Raw genomic sequence first — 14896 nt, 5'->3', positions numbered from 1 at the left:
ATGAAACTGAGTGTGGGGATATTTTTTGGAGGCTTCTTCGGGGCGCTGGGAGTTTTGCTCTTTTTGGTGGCCTTTGGGACAGATTACTGGCTTCTTGCTACAGAAGTTGGAAGATGTTCAGAAGGTCCAAACAATACCACGGTTAGTATGTATATTTTTTCTTCAGAATAATAGCTGGCATTAGTTTCACAGATGTGTTAATCTCTTCTTCACGTAGAAAGAACATACTGTATGGACACTAGGTCTGACTCTGGTGTTTATGGGCCTGATCCAAAGCCTACTGCACTTAGTGGATTTTTATTTACTTAATTTGGCTTTGTTCAGGCCCACTGTGCTCAGAACCACGAGGTGCGAGCTGAGCTTTTGACAAAGGAGCTATAATTGTACAGGTTTTCTTTAAATAATCTGCATTCAGGTAAGATGCATTTTCAACTAAAAACCTGTATTTGATGGGATTTGATTCTGTTAGCTACCTGAAAAATACCTTGACTGTGCTCATGCATGCAGGCGACAAAGATTGTGTTTGTTTTGTGCAGGAGGAGGTGGTCACTTTCCACCATGAAGGTTTCTTCTGGAGGTGCTGGTTTCTTGGAGTTGTAGAAGAGGACACTAACAATATTTGGAAATTCTGGTACAGTAAGTGTAGTTTATATTTTTACATTACCTTTACCATGTTAATGCAAAGGCTGAAATTCTTTTTCTTCTTTATCTGGTGCAATATCTATATCTATGCTATTATCTCATAAATAAGGACTATCTCTCATCTCTCTCTCTCTCTTTCTCTCACACACACACACCAGATTCTGGCCACCAAAATGATTGCTTTTACTGCTTTGGCAGTGCAAATTACCCTTACAGCTGCCCTAATTGGGCATTCTCCTTAGGTCCAGGAATCCCCAGATGGCATGGAGCTGACAGTGCTGATATCCCTTACTCGGGCAAAACCCTCAGTGAGGTTAATGGGGCTTTTGCCTGAATAAGAACTTGGAGGCTGGACCCATAGAATTCAGTCTGCCACTTTAGAGAATGTGTTTAAAAGTGTTCTACTCAGCACAAATACAACTCTTGATCATATAAATACTTGACATTAATGTTTAGGCTTTTTTTCCCCCTAGCCAACCAATCGCCGTCTAAGAATTGCACACATGCCTACCTTTCTCCATTTCCTTTTATCCGAGATGAACACAACTCAACCTCCTATGACTCTGCAATCAGTAAGTACTTTCTCGGCTTCAAATGTATACAGTGCCTATAGTTTCAGGAAAACAATTTGGATACTTCAGTATGAAGTAGCTTTATCATTTCACGCAGTTTAATTAATGGAGCTTTGGAATTTCATAGTCCATATGATTTTAAAATGTGTTTGGAAGTAAAAATGTAAGTAAAAATTCTATCTTTTCATTTCACCAGGACTGCACTGCTCATTTCTGGAAGCCATAATATTTAGGTTACTATTCAGCAAAGACTTAAGCACATGCTTAACATTAATCATGTGAATAATCCTATAGAAGTCAATGGGACTACTCACATCCTTAAAGCTAAGCATGTGCTTAAGGCCTTTGCTGGATAGGGGGCATAGTTTCCAAATGTGAAATTTCCTTTTTAAGAATCTGTTCTTCTGTTTTCCCAATAAACAAAGTATCTTTCCCAAAAAAATCTTAAAATTGAAGATAATATAAGAATATAAAAGAACAATTTAGTGTCTTCAAAGAGAAGATTTATTTTAAACTCCACTAAACTAAGAGCCAGTCTCATAGAATTAGACTGTTCATGTGATGAATTATCCTATTGCATTTATTTATGCTTTTCTCTGATTGGTTGAGTTAGTGGTTCCCTTAATGTTTTTTTGTTCCTGTGTCTTTGTGTTGGGCTTTGTAATGGGGTTCGATCACTGCTGGGATGCCTCCTTGTGCCTGGGTCTAGAGATCAGCTCTTGCTTGGTCTGGCACTCCCTTCCATTGGTTCCTTGTACTGTGCCCCTTCCCCCTGCTGGGATTTAGGGTGCTCCCTCTCCGTGACTCATCCTTCCAGCCAGATCACTATTTAGTCCTCCTCTTCCAGGTGTCAGCATCCGACGGGACAAGCTGTCCATATCCCATGTCAGACAGTCTCTGGTCCAAGTCCAGGTCCACTGGCTGGTAGGGAACCCTGGCTCCCCACTGTCTCCAGGTTCCAGCCCAGGGACCCGATGCCTAGCAACCACCATCTGCTCAATCTCAGACCCCGTTGCTATTTCCCTGGGCACCTTCCTACCTCACTTCTTTGTCTTCTGCCCCACCTCAGGATTTACCAACGCAAGCTTCTTCTATTTGCAGTGGCTACCCCACCCCTCTTGGCTTCTTGCCACTCTGTAGTCCAGGGCTTACTCTCCCCATAGATCTCCTTCCCTCTTGCCAATTCCCTTTCTCTCTCTAGAGTGACTGCAGAGCACCTCCCTATAGCTCCCTCCTGCTCTCAACTTCCAGGCTTTATATAAGCCCCAGCCTGCTCCTGCCCAGGTGGGCTTCATCTTCAATTAGACTTTGTCCCTGGTTCTCCTCGAGGTGCAGCCTATAAGGTCAATTGGCCATATTTAACCAGCTCATGCCTTGTGTGGGGTGAGTATGGATACCTTCTATCCTGGAGTTGCTGAAGCTGGGCTTGCAAGTCACCTTGCTCCATCTCTGGGTCACCCACCATGAGAAGCAGTTTACTCTTCTCTTCCATGGTGTTCTGGTACTTCTGCTAATACTCTAAGTCTTGTGAAGCCACTTGCATGGCTTGCTCTACAGCTACCAACTTCTCTTGTAACTCCTGCCTTGGTCTGCTCTCCCTCAGCAGCCTTTCCCTCAGGATCTGAGTTCCCCACTGTATATTGGTTAGCCTCTGTAATTGTCCTAGTATCATTCAGTTTTATCTTCATGGGACCGTTTCTTCCTTCTAGTTCCTTCCCACTTTCTGTCATTACAAACCTGTTGGCCTTCTCTGCTACTACCACTACTATGCCCCATATTGAGGGCAATTGGCTCTTTCTTTCTTGAAACCTGGCCCCTTTCCTGGCTATGTTTTACCTTCTTGTGAGGACTATGCTTCCTCACATGTCCCAATTCCTCACAGGAAAAACAGGCACCTCCCCTTCCTGCTCTTGCAACAGACAGGACTCTTAGTCTGTCCTGTGTTCCTCCCATTAGGACAAACCTTCTTGTCATGAACTAGGTATACCTATTAGTAAGTGTTTTCAGGAGCTGATTCTTGTAGCATATACTGCTTACATAAGAAAATAACTTGTACTGTCAACAGTTCTGTTGACGTTTTAAAAATATTAACTAGTAGTCCAGGAGGAGGTCAAACGTGGCCAATCAAGGTCACAGGTCAAATCCATGACTTTACGGCACACCAGAGAAATTTGTCTTTCCAATGACATATTGTGGAACCTTCCTCTCCTAATACCCTAGGAGGAGTTTGCATTCAACTAATCATTCATAAATTCATAAGGAATCCCCAAATTACATTATATGATTACACAGAAGTCGACAAACAAAGAATAAGAATGGGAGAAAGGAACATCATCAACATTTCTTTTTAATTTTAGTTAATATTTGCCAATAGATCCATTGCTCAAATATAATTTACTTAGCAATATTTTATATTAGGAGATTAAAAACAGAGAAAATTGTACAATAGGTGATATCCCAGGAACTCTATATTCAGAGCCATCCCTACTGTACAAATAGATACAGTTGGATTGCTTCGGAGCTCATTAAAATTCTGGTAAGAAAGAGATTGTTTCTGCATCCAGTTCATGGCACACAAGTTCATTTTCAGCATCTGAGTCTAATTTTTTATTAGAGCAGATATTTACATTCAAGAATATTTTATCATGATCATAATAACCCCCTTTGCTATTTAATGCCTTTTTACATTATCATCGTTTTTGCTAGTACAGAAACTTACTCATCTTTAGTCTAGCACTTCCATATCCACAATATTTTAGTAGAACAAGCTTTTGACAACTTGCAGGATCAGCATTTGTTAAATTTAGAAATACTAGAAGTGTATCCTCTTATTCTTAACATACCCTGGGTGAAATCTTAGCTCTGATGAAGTGGATGGCAAAACGCCTGTTTATTTCAATAGAGCCAGGATTTCACCTATTACTTTTTGTATCTATTTGGCAGTGTCCAATATTGTATCTCAACTAACCATACAACAAAAGGAAACTATTAAAATATTGATATTATTGCTTCCCTTTATCTGTGCTTCTACTGTTTGCTGATGGTCCCAGCTTACCTTAACCTCAACCTCAAGGTTGCAAAACAAATTCTATTATAACCCCCATTTTCACATGCTTATAACTTTCTCAGACATTCACCCTTGGAGGTAAAATCTTCCAGTTTGTCTCTTCCTGAAGGTGAACTATTTATTTTAGGGAATCCTGCAAGCCACATTTTAACTGTGAAACTGTGGAGGGAAAAAAAAATCACTTTTCTTTCTGAAAAAAATGCTAGCCACCCTTTTTGGAACATGCATATTGCAAAAGAGATGCTCTAAGCCAGTGGGTCCCAAACTTGTTCCACGGCTTGTGCAGGGAAAGCCCTTGGCAGGGCAGGCCAGTTTGTTTACTTGCCACGTCCGCAGGTTCGGCTGATTGCGGCTCTCAGTGGCTGCGGTTCGCTGCTCCAGGCCAATGGGAGCTGCTGGAAGTGGCGTGGGCCGAGGGACGTCCTGGCTGCCGCTTCCAGCATCTCCCATTGGCCTAAAGCAGCTAACCGCAGCCACCGGGGAGCCACGATCTGCCAAATCTGCAGATGCAGCAGGTAGACAAACCGTCCCGTCCTGCCAGGGGCTTTCCCTGCACAAGGAGTGGAACAAGTTTGGGAACCACTGCTCTAAGCTCAAACAAAAGTTATGGGATTGATGCAGGAATTACTGGGTGAAGTTTTATAGCCTGTGTTATGCAGGAGGTCAAACTAGATTATTTCAGTAGGCCCTTCTGGCCTTAAAATCTGTGAATCTGAGTAAAAACAACAACTGAAGTTTTAAAGCTAAAACTTGTGTGAAAAAATATATGTATGCATGTTATGCAATTTTCAAAAGTTTTTCTCTAAGCTATTTATTTTTCAAGCCAAGTAAAGGCACAGGATTTGACCCTGTATGTGCGATTTGACTTTAATGGGCTTTGCATCATATCAGAACAATTTGGTGCTAGCTGCAGGCTGTAGTAGAAACACTAATATTCATGCTTTTCCGGTCCCACACTGAGATCAGTTATTTGTGAACATCATTTCCAGTTTGCCCAGCTAAAGCTGCTCAGGCAGAGAAAAGAAAATAGTCTCCCAAGGCCAAGGAGTTTCTAAACCTGGAAGATATAAGTAGCACACAGGAGGCCAAATTCCCTGCTGGGATAACTCTGTTAATGTCAGTGAAAATTTGGCCCAAAGCATTTAGGGGCAACAGTTCAAAGGTGCCTCAATCCACCCTCCATTTGTTTGCTTATTCCTTTGCATGCTCAGTTTTCAAGCTGCAATGCTTGTATGCTCAGTGACAGTGATCAAAAATGTGCATGCAGATGGAGGCCTTAGAGTTTATGGCTGTCTTTAAACACTGGTAGATACATTTAATATACAAGTTTATAAAACATCAGGCACAGAGACCAATTCATTCTGCTGCTGAAACTCAGGCTGCAACGCCTTCAGTGGGCAACTCGGGTAGAGATATGGTGACACAAGCCACCCAGAATCTTGGCTTTTTCGGAGATTTAAATGTACATTGTAGTGTTCCTGGTTTTCTTGCATTGTTGCCCACGCTTACATGATCAGCTTTTAACAGTTAGAGTCACAGCTTCAAAACTGTAACTTGTTACACTTTATACAGTCATCATTATTTTGTGCTACTTTACACGTTCACTTTTGTAAACACCATATGTCTTTCGGTGATAGAATGACAGTTTACAATGACAGTGTGCAGATAATAGGCAGACACCTACAGACTCTCGCTGTACTGCCACTGGATCCACTTGCACTGAATTTTATAAAATAATAAAAGATACAAACGAACAATGAAAGAAAACCAAAATTATTCTGTGCATAAATAAATGAATCAATCGTCAAAATACATTAATCAGAAACATGTACGCTCATTTTTAGCCACATAATTCTCATGATATTGGTGGGAATCGCACAGATAATGCTGAACACTACTTTGAAAAAGTAAGGATATGGTATTAAAATAGTAATGCAGTGATATCATTATTAATGTGTTCTATCTCATGACTTATACCAGATCACTTAACACCAAAGTTCAAGTAGTATCACCTATGTTGAATAACTTGCTACAACATGTTTTTTGAATTAAAGAAATATTATTATTATTTTTTCAAATCTGGAACTGATTGTGCAGGTCTTGCAATGCAAATAGTCCTAATTTGCACATGTAATCCCATTGGCCTCTTTGGGACTCTTCCCAAGAATGAGGGTTGTAACATTTGGTCCCTAATCAAGACATTCATTTGATTTTAAAATTGATATTTCCAAATTGATTTGCAAATAAAGAGCCATTCCTCAACTGTTTTAAATCGGCATAGCTCCTTTGAAGCCAACTCAGAAAGCCACTGAATTTATACCATCTGAATAATCTGACATGTAGATGTCATAAATATAAAGGGAAAGGTAACCACCTTTCTGTATACAATGCTATAAAATCCCTCCTGGCCAGAGGTAACATCCTGTTACCTGTAAAGGGTTAAGAAGCTCAGCTAACCTGGCTGGCACCTGACCCAAAGGACTAATGAGGGGACAAGATACTTTCAAATCTTGTTTGGGTGGGGGAAAGGTTTTTATTTGTGCTCTTTGTTTATGGGGTTGTTCTCTCTTGGGACTGAAAGAGGCAAGACAGAAATCCATCTTCTCCAACCCATCCTAATCCAAGTCTCCAATATTGCAACCAGTATAGGTAAGCCAGGCAAGGCAGATTAGTTCATCTTTTGTTTTATGTGAATTTTCCCTGTGTTAAGAGGGAGATTTATTCCTGTTTTCTGTAACTTTAAGGTTTTGCCCAGAGGGGGATCCTCTGTGTTTTGAATCTGAATACCCTGTAAAGTATTTTCCATCCTGATTTTACAGAGATGGTTTTTACTTTTCTTTTTTTTTAATAAAATACTGCTTTTAAGAACCTGACTGATTTTTCCAAGATCCAGGGGTTTGGGTCTTTGATGATTTTGTAACAAATTGGTTAGGATATTATTCTCAAGCCTCCCCAGGAAAGGGGGTGTAGGGCTTGGGGGGATATTTTGGGGGAAGACGTCTCCAAGTGGTCTCTTTCCCTGTTCTTTGTTTAACACGCTTGGTGGTGGCAGCATACTGTTCAAGGACAAGGCAAAGTTTGTACCTTGGGGAAGTTTTTAACCTAAGCTGGTAAGAATAAGCTTAGGGGGTCTTCCATGCGGGTCCCCACATCTGTACCCTAGAGTTCAGAGTGGGGAAGGAACCCTAACAGTAGCCCTTACTAGCTTTTTTTCCTCATCCTATCTATTTATAGTCTGTGTTTTGTACAGTACTGAGCACACACTGTCAGCACTTAACATAATACATAATGATATGGATGCAGAATGACCATAGAGATTAGGAGAATTTCAGTTTTTTCAACTATTATGTTTTAATGACTGAATCAAATTTTTGGCAGCTGTGTTCCTGTTTTGAGACCAACCTAATAGAACTAGCATACATGTCTAGTCGATTAGTCTGTGAAATATTAGCCCTGGCATTTGAAAATAAAAACGTCATATGTTACCTCTAAGGTTTCTATCTCCAGGGCAAGAATTGTTTTGTATAATACGGGCACATATTTGAGCCCAACAATCTTCCAGCTATACATTTCCAAGGAGAAATATTTAACAGAGAAATGTATCAGCAGCATGAAAATTGTGTTTATTTTACTGTTAAGATTCAGTGTTTTGTTTTTTTTTTAAAAGAAGTAATTATTACTCAGCGGTAATTGCTGGTAATAGAAATCTTATGAGAAAAAACTGTCTGGCAAGATTTATACTGTTTCCAGCTGGGTCTCAGAAAGGATTGGCCCAATACTCACAGGATGGGCCCAACTGATCTCCCTTACATTGGTTTTGACTTCAGAGGAACCACTCCTGATTTACACTGCTGTATCAGGCCCTTTACGTCTAGCTTTTATTTTATATTTTTGGGGGGACATTTTGATACTTCTGTCCCTGGCAGAACACAAGAAGGCAAAGAAAAACAAAGTTTAGTTCAGTATTGGAGTTTGTGGGTTAATGTTCAGGTCAATTCTTCTCCAAATCAGTTAGCACTCCTTTTTCATGATTGCATACACCTGTACCCACACACATGTCAAAAGGGCTTTTGGCTTTACAGTATTTTAATAAATGTATCTTTTGCTTTAAATTGTTGCTTTCTATAGACAAGTGGTTCCCAGACTTGTTCCGCCACTTGTTCAGGGAAAGCCCCTGCCGGGCCGGGTTAGTTTGTTTACCTACCGTGTCCGCAGGTTTGGCTGATCGCAGCTCCGATCACGGCTCCTAGTGGCCGCGGTTCACTGCTCCAGGCCAATGGGGGCTGCAGGAAGCAGTGGCAAACCGGCCCGGCCTGGCAGGGGCTTTCCCTGAACAAGCGGCGGAACAAGTTTGGGAACCACTGCTATAGACTATCAGAAATGTATTCAGTATGTTCTCTGAATGGACCAAATTTTAAGGCATTTGCAGCTAGAATTCTAGGTGTTGCAGAAAGATTAATAAAATAATTGGTATAGTTTCATGAATTTGGTATTAAGATCTCCAGCTAGAGATCTGTGCACACCCTTGTTACAGTTGTATCCTCAACTAGCCTATGCCAGAATATCTTATTTTATAGATTCTGGGGTATGCATCGCCCTTGCACATGATGTGTGTGTTGTGGACTATTCAAGTCCTGATTCTCTGCATAACATTTCACAATATATTTGTCACCAGTGATACTTTGGATGCCCTCTTTCTTTGGAAAATCCTCTCACATCCCTTGACATAAGCTTTAAAACAGCTGAGAGTAATGCTTAATGAAGCCAGTATGATCATGTCCTATCATGTTTCTCTACCTCACTGACACTGTTGTACTGCTGTAGTTACATTAGGCACCCTTTAAGTCTTCCTAGATCAAACATACCACTACTTTTCTTCTCTATCTGTAGTACAGGTATGCATTAAAATACCAGATCATGAATTCCTTTGCTAGCAGGGGTAGAGAGCTATTTCCCCCAGCTACCACGGGAACCATTTCTCAATATTCAGTTCACTGCTGAAGACCAGCCACTTCAGCTAATTAATAAATGATGTAGAGAAGCTCTGAAGGGAATCCCCTTAATCCTCAGTTGGTGGGTTGATAGGGTTTTTGGAATAAAGCAGGCTAATAAGGGAACAAGAGAATCAACCTGAGTGCTTCACTAGTGACTGAAGATGTTGTTCTTCAGGAAAAATAAATAAAAAGACAAAATTACATGCCAAGCAATTTGGAAAACTGGTAGCACATGAAAATGTTAATGTTCCTGTGCTCTATTCTGAATGGAGCAGAGCACAAAGACAGACAGCCTGTTCTCCTGTTTTGTTCCAAGCACGATTATATTTTCAGGCTTGCCTGACACTCCCAAGGGAAGTTCTGTGTCGAGATGAAGGGAAAGTTTGCTGAACTGATTTATGGAACTGTTAAGTTTTAAATTATTGCACCATAAAATGGTGGTATGTAAGATAAATACTGTCTATAGGGTTACCTCAGAATGTGCAGTATTCCCTTGTACTTTCTTACTTTGACTTAAATACTACAAATACAGTACTGAAGTTAGCTAACTCAGTACATCTGGGAAATTAATTTACTTAGGATCTGATTCTTCCACCCTGGCTACGGTTGAGTAGTACCTTACTTTGAGCCAGAACATAGCCTATCCTAAGCACTGTCTCAAGGGAGTAGAAGGGGTGTAAGACTCCCCTTTAATCCCTTGCACAGGCCCACAATACTATCGCTTCTTGCAAGCAGTCCCCCCTGAACTACTATGTCCCTCCTTACATAGGTGTAGAGAGGGAGGGCATGTGGAGAGCTTTGACTCTGCTCCCTTCCCCACAAAATGCCTGGCAGCACACTGGCATGTAGAGGAATGCACGCTGCAACCCTTATAGACCGGTTGTAGTTTACTCACTCTCCAGAGCAGCAGGGAGACAGAGAGATAGTGATTTGGGGAGTTATAATCTCCCCATCCCAGGCAGCTTCAGGCAGCACAACAACATACTGTCCCTTTCTATGGGCTGTTTTGCAAACTGATGTCCAAATTCCTATGAGTAGTAGTGGTTTGACTTTTGGCATAAGGTATTATTCAGTTTCAGTAAAGACTGCATAATTTGACCCTTAGTTTTCCCAGGTGGTTGGCAAGTTTTTACATATCATTCCTGTGCAATTTGGGAGTATTTTGTAATTTCATTTTGGGCACCTGTGGTAGCACATGTCCATGGCTCAAAATGCATTAATGCAGAGTACTCGTTTTATACACAATCAGTCTAAAATAAAATGGCAATGTTACATGTAAATCAAGTTTTGAAACATTTAAGTTTTTGTTTTTAGACAGGCCCATCAATGTGGTTTCTAAACATCTTCCAGAGTTTAAAATAATGACAAGAATGTGTGTTACATAATCAGATAAAGATACTCTCTATTCTGCCCCCAAGGGGAGTGAGTTAGGTGGGATTTGGTGTATTTATTCCAGAGATGCCAATAGATTAAGTGTTGCTGTGTGGGAAAGCAAGGTCAAAGAAGTGGGATATGCATTTGGATCTGAAGGTAGTGAGGTTCGTGGTCATCCATAGTTCCCGTTGGAATGTATTCCAAAATCAGTGGTCCACCACCAAGAATGACCTGTCTCCTGCACAAAGAAGCCCTTAGACCGTTGCATTGTTATTGAGAAGTGGAGTTGGCGAGATCTTGGAGAATGAGGGAGTCTTTTAGTTATCCTGGGTCTAAGTGTTTAAGGACCTGGAAAATGAATACTGAGGTCCTAAAGTTAACTCATTGTTCAGTAGGAACCCAGCGGAGTGGAAAAGTACTGGGGTACTGTTGCTGACAAGGCAAGCTACTCCATTCTGACCTGTTACAGCCTTTTCAAAGGATGATGGTTTCAAGCCACCATATATGGAATTGCAATATTCCAGTCTGGAAGTAATGAAGGAGTTCATGGACACCTGGCCAAGTTGGCATGGTGTTTCCTAGCTAGTGATTGATGAATGAATATATTTTTTGTGGCTGACACTATGTGGGAGGCCAGTTTCAGTGGACACTACAGAAGGACTCCTAGACTTCTGACTACCTTAAAGTCTGGGGGCAAACTTCCTTGACTAGTGGAGACATCACATAGTGACAAGCACTGTAAAATCTTTCCCTTTAACTACCAGAATAAATTCATTCTTGCTTGAGTTTAACTTCAGCCAACTCTTTCACAGCCATATGCTGATCTTGGCTGGATAGTGGAATAGCTGAATGACAGAGGGCTTAATGGATGAAAGATAAACAGTTGAGTATCATCTAAACATTGTTGGCATTTGAGTCCATAGAGACTCACAGTTTGTCCCCATGCCACTTGTAAATACTGAATAGGCTAGGAGAGTGGTCTGAATCCTACAGAACACCACAGTTGAGAGCTCTGGTACCAGGAGAGAAGTTGCCTGTTACCAGCTTTTGGGTGCAGCCCTTCAGGAAGAAGGCACACCATTTTAGAGTGTTTCCCCAGACAAGTACCACAAATGTCATTGACAACTGAGTATTTCATTACCGGTAGTGCTTCCCTCCATGTATTTTACTATGACTTCTTCTTTTTCCTTTTTAAGAGACAATGGTTTGGCAAATAAATAGTGGATTTGAAAAATCCCAATTTTTGATTTTGCAAAGTTATATACTCTTGCCTGTCAGACTTCGCTTCACTTTCTAGTGTGCAAAATTGGCAATTAATATGTTGTTGGCTGCAAGAAAAGAGTTTGGGATCGTCATAAAAGTTTGCCATTATTTTTACAGGCATCATAGGTAAATATTTTAAACAAAAAACCTGGAGCCATATATACAAATGTATATACACAAACAAACCACCTGTCACATGTAGATGTTAGCAGTATTTAGTTTATACTAATAAGAAAGTTATGTTAGTAGAACTGGGAAAGCTTTCCTTACTCAAGTGAAGGTTTTAATGAATCTGAATTAGTTACATTTGTACTCCCTTTGTGTTCATTTTCCATGAACATTTAAGCAATTCAAGGTCTGCTCATAGAATTTTCACACAAAGCAAATTTCAAAGCTGCCTTTATGAGTAGTTCCAGAAAGTAAATATTCAGATTACATACCAAAATTTTTATGCTGGAGGTGCTTGTGTTCTTGTCCACTCAGAAAACAGAAATAATTCCATGTGACTTTTCTGACCAACCATAAAGATACAGAGGAAAGCTTTTGCCAGGTATGTTTTTGCCAATATGTCCTTCTCTATATGTGACTTCCAAGTCTCCTGAGCCATCAACACAGAATATTTGGGTGGTTATAGACTAGTTTTGCAGCTTAGGTTTTAAATGGGGAAGTAATGTCCAATGGGCCTGCAGATTTTCATGAAACTTCCTGAACTACCCATGTGAATATCACAATATGACACTTCTTCAAAGGCCCAAGACTGAAGGCCTTGAGAGATTTATTCCTTCAACCCGTGATTCACTGTCCATTAAATAAATCATGTAAGTATGTGTTTACCTTTAAATATGTGCTTCAATGCTTTACTGAACTGGGGCCCTAGTTCCCAGGAGATCTCTCCATCAATGTTTATCTGTGAAGGAAGAACCCTTTGTGCTGGCTGTGAACCTAAAAATACAGTTAGCTGCTCTGATAGCCACTTTAGGACAGATGATGGAAGGGCAGTCCTTCCTACCCCTGAGCTGGCCCATGGATGCTACAGGAATATGATTACCTTTCTGAAGATTTGTCTGATTAATATTTAAATCTCTGTTAACAAGAAGGTATTAGTTAACATATTATAACTAACACATTCTAAAAGTCTACCATGGACAAGGCAGTGTATACTTCAACACAAGCTCAGCTGGTCAAGTTAAAGCCTGTGGACTTTTAGAACATATCACTTAGAAGGTGTTAACTAACACCCAACAGTGCACCTTAAAATCCTAGTCTAGACAAAATCGGAGTGACTCCAGAGTGGCTGCTTCTAAAGAGCTGTAAATTTGAAATTTTCAGTTTACAAATCCAAATGTAAAAGCTGCTTAGTTGTGTCATGCCAACTAATGGTCAATGGTACTAAGAAGTCACTTTTTCTTCGATGTTATCTGGTTTGCATGCTTTTCCTTAGCCAGGTAGAAATATTTTTACTGACTGAATTTCCAGAGCTCTGCAGTTTTCAGATCCAGAGTTAGAGATTGTAACAACTCCTAATTTGACTAATGGGCTGCATTAGTACACCTCTTCTTAAATTTACAAGAGGAATTAATTTTGCTATATTTGCCTTTGTCAAATGATGACTTAGCTTAAGAGACGTGCAATTAACCAGTTTAAAAATCATTGTTAGAAATACTTTTTTGGCCCATGTATCACAAAACTCTTAGCCCATTTATCACCAGCTTCATCCATTAATTCAGCATGGATTGTCCTTGACTAACAGGGTTTTCTGAAACTTTACATTTTGAATTTAATAAAGTACAAAGAGCTTTACTGACAGAATGGGTCTGATTAAAAGCACTTAGTTGTTCTTCAGAAACATCATTTACATTTTTGCTGTGATAGGTTTCTTAAAAACTATTCAGGGCCGGATCTTAGATTGTTGAGTGGTGATATTTCAATATGTTACTACTTTTTCCCCCCTTCAACTTTGGTAGAACAATTGTACCCAGTCAAGCTGAGCAGTGATCCAAACGTTTCCTGGCTACCGTTTTGGTGCACCATTTTTTAAAGTACTTAAATTTGGTCAAGTAAATGAACTTATTAAGCATACATACATTGTGTAAATACAGAGTTCCAGGGTTTCATACCCCTCTATTATATATTTCATGATCACCAGATAAAATCTAGGGTTCAAAAGTAATTCAGTCCATATGGTAAAATGTATACTCAATGGAAGCAGTCCTGGAATGACTGTTTGGTTTGATAATAAGAAAAATGGAAATAGAAAAAAAATCTTTACTACAAAACTGTATTTGAGTTCTAAGGATGTTTGTGTTCTTTCCCTCTTTTCTGGTTGCCAGTTTATCGTGGTATCTGGACTGTGCTCATGCTCCTGGGGGTGATCACTGTTCTGGTGGCCAGCTTCTTCATCATCTGTGCAGCTCCCTTTGCCAGCCATATTCTATACAAAGCAGGAGGAGGCATTTTCATCGCTGCAGGTGGGTATCATGTACACTCAGTCAATGGTAGCTGTCAACACAGTGAGGCTGTTTTCCCCACTTTTAAATATCTACCTGATTAGCCCCAGTAGTAAAAAAAATCCTATACTTCCGTGCTCTGGGTACGTCAAGGGCCTCACTTGGAGATGCTATTTCCAATGTTTCTTAGACATACATCTGTATAAAAGTTACTTTTGGGTTAAGATAAAGACCCCAAGATTTAAGTTAAATCACACAATTACATTTCAATTTTAGACTACTTTTCACAAACAAAATGAAATAATATTTACTAGTGCTGCCCATCGTAACGTGATTTCCGAGTGCTTGATTTAAGGTGATATTTTTGCAAGAAAAACGATCATAATGGACTTTGTTGAAGTTGCAAGCCCCAGTACATTCATATGAGCATTATATCAGAAAGATTTTGAATGAGATTGGAGTGCATGGGAGTATTGTTTGTAAAGTGAAACTTGAATAAATAGTAGCTCTAAAAAAATTATCAACGAAGGATGGCTT

General features: G+C 40.0%; 1 protein-coding gene across 1 annotated transcript in view; it reads left to right on the top strand.

The window, feature by feature from the left end:
• Nucleotides 1-14896, top strand: part of TMEM182 (transmembrane protein 182) — a 29469-nt gene continuing 14573 nt past the window's right edge. Inside the window, exons 1-4 of the mRNA XM_077814438.1 lie at nucleotides 1-141; nucleotides 537-636; nucleotides 1116-1214; nucleotides 14243-14380. Of these exons, the coding sequence (XP_077670564.1) occupies nucleotides 1-141; nucleotides 537-636; nucleotides 1116-1214; nucleotides 14243-14380 (478 nt within the window). The remainder of the gene's footprint in view (nucleotides 142-536; nucleotides 637-1115; nucleotides 1215-14242; nucleotides 14381-14896) is intronic.

This window comes from Eretmochelys imbricata, chromosome 1 (genome assembly GCF_965152235.1).
Source record: "Eretmochelys imbricata isolate rEreImb1 chromosome 1, rEreImb1.hap1, whole genome shotgun sequence".
NCBI classification, from domain to species: Eukaryota; Metazoa; Chordata; order Testudines; family Cheloniidae; genus Eretmochelys; species Eretmochelys imbricata.
Note: the sequence above shows the minus strand (reverse complement) of the source record. Positions and strands in the feature narration are given on the sequence as shown.